General features: G+C 33.4%; 1 protein-coding gene across 1 annotated transcript; it reads left to right on the top strand.

The window, feature by feature from the left end:
• Positions 1-5,861, top strand: LOC106708664 (probable glutamine--tRNA ligase). The gene is made up of 12 exons (XM_014500201.2): positions 1-231; positions 323-721; positions 817-928; positions 1,170-1,499; positions 1,646-1,833; positions 1,932-2,158; positions 2,296-2,432; positions 3,541-3,712; positions 3,861-4,098; positions 4,477-4,631; positions 5,072-5,261; positions 5,779-5,861. Exons 1-12 carry the CDS (start codon positions 115-117, stop codon positions 5,824-5,826), a joined length of 2,313 nt encoding a protein of 770 aa, XP_014355687.2. The 5' UTR covers positions 1-114; the 3' UTR covers positions 5,827-5,861.
• The last annotated feature ends 990 nt before the right edge of the window (positions 5,862-6,851 follow it).

Here is a 6,851-nt window from a genome sequence, read left to right as displayed (position 1 = left end):
TCAGTTTCAAAATGTCAAATGAGGTGTGAAAGTAACATCTAAAGCTAAAGGTAATAGACCGCTTTTTTCTATATAATTTTTTTCTGCTACTATAGTAGTATAAATCAAATTAAAATGACCCCTGAAGAGACCGTAGAAAAATTAAAATTACTAGGATTAAGTGAGCAAAAAGCGAAGGAGACTTTAAAAAATGTTAACGTCACGAAGATCTTACTCGCCGCGTTGAACGAGGTAAGTAAAAAGAAAGCAAAATATACGCTTAAATATATAAAATTACTTGAGTATATCCAGGAAATATTGTGATCGCTTTGATCTGATCCAGGTTGATCTACAAAAGGCACCAACCGGTGCAGGAATGTTACTGTACCATCTGGCGACTAAAATAAAGCCACAAATAACGGAAAATTTATCATTTCTGTGCAAGTACATTGCCGATGGAAAATTAGATTCGACTTTACGTGTTGATGCCGCTCTAGAATATCTTCTTAATACTGTAAATGAATCAAGTGTTGATATTGGCAAGTTTGAAGATGCATGTGGTGTGGGTGTCAAAATAACACCAGAGCAAATTGAGCAAGTTGTTGAAAAACATATGGCTCAACATAAACAAGAAATACTTGATAAAAGGTACAGATTTAATTCAGGGAATATAATGAAAGAAGTAAGAGCTGAACTGAAATGGGCTGATGGTAAAGCTATTAAAAATGAAGTGGAATTACAGGTATAAAATATCTGCAGCTAATTAAACTTGTAAAAGTTTATTTCTATCTGTAAACTTTGTAACAAATTTAAGCAAAACATTTGACATGATTCCAGATTTTGTATTTATTGGGCCCTAAAGCTGAGATTGACTTAGCACCTGTACCTAAAACTGATAAGACAAAAGGTGCTGCCGGCACTAACAAAAGTAAAAGGGAAAATCAAGAAGGTATTTCCATATAAAATACTTATGCACTGCATAAAATTAAAGCATTATTGAAATTAGATAACTGGCAACCTACTAATATTTTTTTAATTTGAAATTATTGATAGATTACTTTGAATAAATAATAATAATAATAATTAGTTTTATGCTTGTTCAAATAGTGGGATTCGTACCCACAACTTGGTTGGATATCTGTTTCATTAGTATTTTGGCATCTCTACATCACATAGCAATTTTTTTACAGATAATAAAGCATTATCAATGATGGATTTAATGAAAAAACTACCCTTCCATGCACCTGGAGAGAATTATAAATCAGATGGTTATATTGTTACTCCTAACACAAAAAAGTTACTTGAAGAACATTTAAAAATTACTGGCGGAAAAGTACGTACAAGATTTCCACCTGAACCAAATGGGATTTTGCATATTGGGCATGCTAAGGCTATTAATATAAACTTTGGTTATGCGGCTGCTCATGACGGTCTTTGTTTCTTAAGATATGATGACACAAACCCAGAAAAAGAAGAAGAAAAATTCTTTGTTGGCATCAAAGATATGGTGGAATGGTTAGGTAATTTATTTTTTCCAATATTATGTTTGTTTATTTTACAATAAATACAAGGATAAGAGAGCAACCAGCTGTAATATATAATAGTGAAGTAACTCGCAAATAATATTCCTGTGTGAAATAATAGTTATTTAAATCAAATTTTTTAGGATATAAACCTTACAAAATAACTTATTCATCTGACTATTTTGATCAGTTATATGAATGGGCGGTGCAGTTGATTAAGAAAGGTCATGCATATGTGTGTCATCAAAAATCTGAGGAAATTAAAGGGTTTAACCCACCTCCGTCACCATGGAGAAATAGACCTATTGAGGAAAGCCTACAACTTTTCGAGGTATTTAGATATTTCTAAATCCGAACATTCTGTCTTTTTATTGTTTATAAAAAAAATCATACCTTTTTTTATTAAAATTCTTTCATATTTTCATTTAGGATATGAAAAATGGTAAAATAGATGAAGGCGATGCAACATTAAGAATGAAAATAACCCTAGAGGAAGGAAAACAGGATCCCGTTGCATACAGAATAAAGTTTTTACCTCACCACCGCACTGGCAATAAGTGGTGCATTTACCCCACTTATGATTATACTCATTGTCTCTGTGATAGCATAGAACATATTACTCATTCACTCTGCACTAAAGAGTTTCAGTCTCGAAGGTAATTATACTTTTCTAACATATGTTAGTTGCCTCTTGTACTTTTTTTTATTTTTTTTTTATTTATGTGTACTTTGAAGAAGGTCAAATATATGTATTAAAGATGTGTTTAATTTGATTGTTTTGTAAAATTTTCAGATCATCATATTACTGGTTGTGCAATGCCCTGGACATCTACTGCCCTGTGCAATGGGAGTATGGTCGACTTAACATCAATTACACTGTGGTGTCCAAAAGGAAGATAGCCAAGCTTATTGATGAAGGAGTTGTTAATGGTATGTTAAACAAGAAAAGTAATTCATCTAATATATAAAATTCTCGTGTCACAGTTTTCGTTCCCGTACTCGTCCGAAACGGCGTGACCGATTCTCATGGAATTTTGTGAGCATATTCAGTAGGTCTGAGAATCGGCCAACATCTATTTTTCATTTTTTTTTAACTGCGCGCGGACGGAGTCGCGGGCGACAGCTAGTTTTAATGTGTAATATAATTGTGTAAAATATTTTAAGCTTTTCCCTTTTGTTTGATCAGTCTGGTACCAGATGTCTATTTCCTTTCCCATAATTTTTGCCTAACTAATACAGATGAAAGAAAAAAATTCTTGTATCTACAGTCGAACCTAGATAAGCGAGGAACCTCTATAAACGAGTGTCATTGTCTGTCCTGATGGACGACTTCCAAAGCGAGAAATACGGTTAAATGAGAAAAATATCGCTTATCCAGTGTCGACTCTATCATGAATGTTTATTATTATTACCTTCCTACTGTTTAGTCAATGTATTCTAGCCTTTAACGGCTAGAATACATTGACTAAAGAGTGTCATTTAATTCATATTCTTCAAGAATTCGACAAAATATATAATATTCAAATGAACCTCTTTGAGAACCAAAAGCCCCTGTTATGTATATGTTTTGCAAAATTATATTTAATTAAAAATTTATTATTAAGTTATACAACTTAATAATAAATTTTATAGTATAAAGTGGTAAACGAGCGAATACCGAAGCGACCGCTACCCACAGACATTCGCAATTGCAGATGTGTTGCCTACCCTCAATGGACGAAGGTGGAGACGCACAAAAAGAGAATATTTAACCTTCCTATGCATCTCCTCCATCAAATCCACCTCTCCTTCCCATCCTTTCCTTATAAGAAAAGGGTGGGAAGGGAAAGAGGACTAAAGTTAGGCCTCCGGCACCACACTCATCAAACTGTACGCGGAATTACTTCCACTTCACATCTATCTTCTGTGTGGTCGTGGTATTTCACCAAGCGAGCCGGAATATTCATGCAACTGATGTTGTTGCTGGCGTCTACCACTGTAAAAATATATATAGCTTAATATAGCTTTGATAGTATAGTGAAGTAAAAGTTGTGTATAGATTGGGATGATCCTCGGCTGTACACACTGACGGCGCTGCGTCGTCGTGGTGTGCCAGCAGCTGCTGTGAACTCGTTCTGTGCGGGGCTGGGTGTGACAGGAGCGGTCAGTGCAGTTGACCCCATCATGTTGGATGCCGCTGTCAGAGATGTACTTAATTCCACCGCACCAAGGTATCATTTTTTATTACAAGAACAGAAACTATTTCAAAGTTAATAATAAATAACAAACATATTGTTTAAGTTATTGTCAAAGCACTTGAATACTTTAAAAAAATACTTGTTTTAATAAAGTGTTAATAATGATTTCTTTATATTTTAGGACGATGGTTGTAATAGAACCTTTGAAAATTACCATAACGAATTATATAGAGAAAGGACCAATATTGTACACAGTGCCTGATTTCCCAACGCAGGCAGAGAGAGGATATCACAGAGTTGTATTCAATAAAGTTCTGTATATAGAGCAATCTGACTTCAAGGAAGAACCAGAAAAGGGCTACCGACGACTGACACCCAACCAGTCTGTGGGACTGAAGCACTCAGAGTTTCTTATTAAGGTATGTTTTAATTACAGTAAAGTAATTTTGAACATACAAAACTTCTATCATATTTATTTTAAATATTGTTATTGAATTTTACTCTTTCGAAAATTTAAAGTTTTGAATGATACATTTTCTTTAAAAAGTATAATAATTATAAACTAACTAGGTTTTGCCCGCGTCTCCGTCTCCGCGAAATTAAAAATAAAAACGTAATTAGTAGCCTATGTGTTCTTCTAGATTATGTTTTACATCTATACCAAATTTCACCAAGATCTGTTTTGGACGTACCTTCTAACAAACATCCATCCGTCAATCCTTCTAAGCTTTTCATTTATATTATTAGTAAGATTTATTAATTTATTGAATAAATATATATAATATTTCGATATTTAGGTAACTAAAGTGATAAAAGATGAAAGTGGTGTTATTACCGAGTTAGAGTGTGAGTCAGAACATCTGGATCACATAACAGCTGCAGAGAAACCAAAAGCTTTTATACATTGGGTAGCGGACCCCATAGCTGTTGAAGTTAGACTCTATGAACCTTTGTAAGTACTTATCTTTATAAAGAAAACCATTTCAAAAATTGAATTTGTTTTGAGAAATATTATAATATTCTAATATATATAATATTCTCTAGTAAACCAACTACCCAAGCTATACATAATTATGTATAGCTTGAGTAGTTGGTTTACTAGAGTTTTAGAAATACCCACATTTAAAAATGAAAAGCAAATTAATTATTTTGTCGTCCGAGACTCTGTCTGCGCGGAATTAAAAAAAAAACTTAAGTAGCCTATGTTTTCCTACAATCTATGATCTACATCTATGTCAAGTTTTATAGAGATTTGTTGAACCGTTTTGGAGATACTTTGAAACAAACATCCATCCATCCATCCAAACATTCGCATTTATATAAGTAAGATAAAGGGAGAAAATAGTATGGTAATTATAAATTTAACGCCAAAATTTGATTATTTATTTTAAGATTTAAACATAAAAACCCCGAGGATGGTAACGAAGTGCCGGGTGGTTTTCTATCCGACTGTCGCGAGGATACTTTGAAAGTGGTGACCGCGTTCGCTGACCAGGACCTCGCCAGCGTTAAGGTTTATGACAAGTTTCAGTTTGAAAGGATCGGCTTTTTCTCTGTGGATCCTGACACCACCAAGGATAAGGTATTGTTATTTTAAAACCATACAAGCGCCAGTAAAAATACGTATAAATAAACCAGGGATCCCCAAACTATTTTGGACAAGTGACCCCCTTTTCCAAAATGAACTGATACCTCAGACCCCCCATGGCCAAATTACCTACTTTTAAGATCAATTATTATTATTATTCATGACTTAGGTCAATTAATAAAGACAGAGTGAGAATTAGCAATGTTTTAAGTTCGATATCAACCCTTTGAGGGTTGACCCCTTTGAGAATCCCTGCTGTAGACAGACAAACTTGAATATATATAGACAGACGATATCTATAAGCGAGAAACTCTGGTTAAGAACCACTATAAGCAAGACAAATATCGCGTTCCCTTGGATTCTCGCTTATCCAGGTTCGACTGTATTATGTATGAATGACTTTGAATGTCCAGTGTTGAAATCCGATACAAAAACACATAGACAAGTGTCATTCTCTATGAAAATAAATTTCATAATTTTTGATCAAATTAACACTATTTTTTTTTTTCAGATTGTTTTCAACAGAACTGTATCTCTTAAAGAAGATACTGGAAAATAAAAGCATATTTAGTTACCATTTTTTAAATTTTTATACGTACATATTTGATATATTTATAAAGTGTGAAATTATAAATAAATGTTTTTAGTGCAATGTAGTATAAATAAAACTTTTTGCAAAATAACTTTCGTATTATTTTTCGTTTAACTTTTAATCTCAACCAGATTCCTCATTGTGTTATTGTTAAGTGAAAAGTGTGATAAAGAAAGTGGTGACACATGGCACCTCATTAAAAGCTTCTGCTATCAGGCCTTAACCCGCATTCGCACTGGTGCTTTTTTTACGTCGCGTTAAAACTGCGTTGGCGACTCTCAACATGACGCTTTAAAATCACACTTGTTTCCTTCGTCCAATGCTTAAAATAAAACACTACGCGACGAAAAAACGTCGCGTTTTAAAAGCGTTGCGGTATGAAGAGATATATGAAAATGCATTTATTCTATTTGAAGGCGTTTTAACGCGGTGTAAAAACTGTGCCCGTGCTAATGCGGGTCTAAAATCTTATTTATCCGTAGTAGAAGACTCGTTAAAAAGTTTCTGATCAATCTATTAGTTTTTCCATTTTAATGAATGGTTAGTTCGTAAAGAGTTCATCAGACTTACCGTGGGTTTCTGAGACCAAGTTATATGTATAAAACATGTTTTAAACGGAGATTTTAGTATCAGAAATCCACTATACATATGTCTATATATAAATAGTGTTAAAATTATTTTAATTCCTACGTAGAAAATTCTATACAAATGTTATATGCCATATATTTGCTTTATACAATGTCATAAAATAAAATAATACGTTATCAATCTTAAATTTTATTGTTTTCATAAAGTTACGTGGGACAATAACATCGTAAAATTGTGTATGATATTTTAATGAACTTAACGTATTAATATATGTTAATCAATTCCTTATTGCAATCTACTTATGGAATTAGAATCGAGTGTGATACTGTCGAAGCGTAGTACTACGAGTTATGTAGAGTTGGGTAAAGCGTCGGCGCGTATTATCGAGCGTGGGCGGGCGCGCA

Source organism: Papilio machaon, chromosome 5 (assembly GCF_912999745.1).
Source record: "Papilio machaon chromosome 5, ilPapMach1.1, whole genome shotgun sequence".
In the NCBI taxonomy this organism is placed as follows: Eukaryota; Metazoa; Arthropoda; class Insecta; order Lepidoptera; family Papilionidae; genus Papilio; species Papilio machaon.
This window is presented reverse-complemented; position numbering and strand designations above follow the sequence as displayed.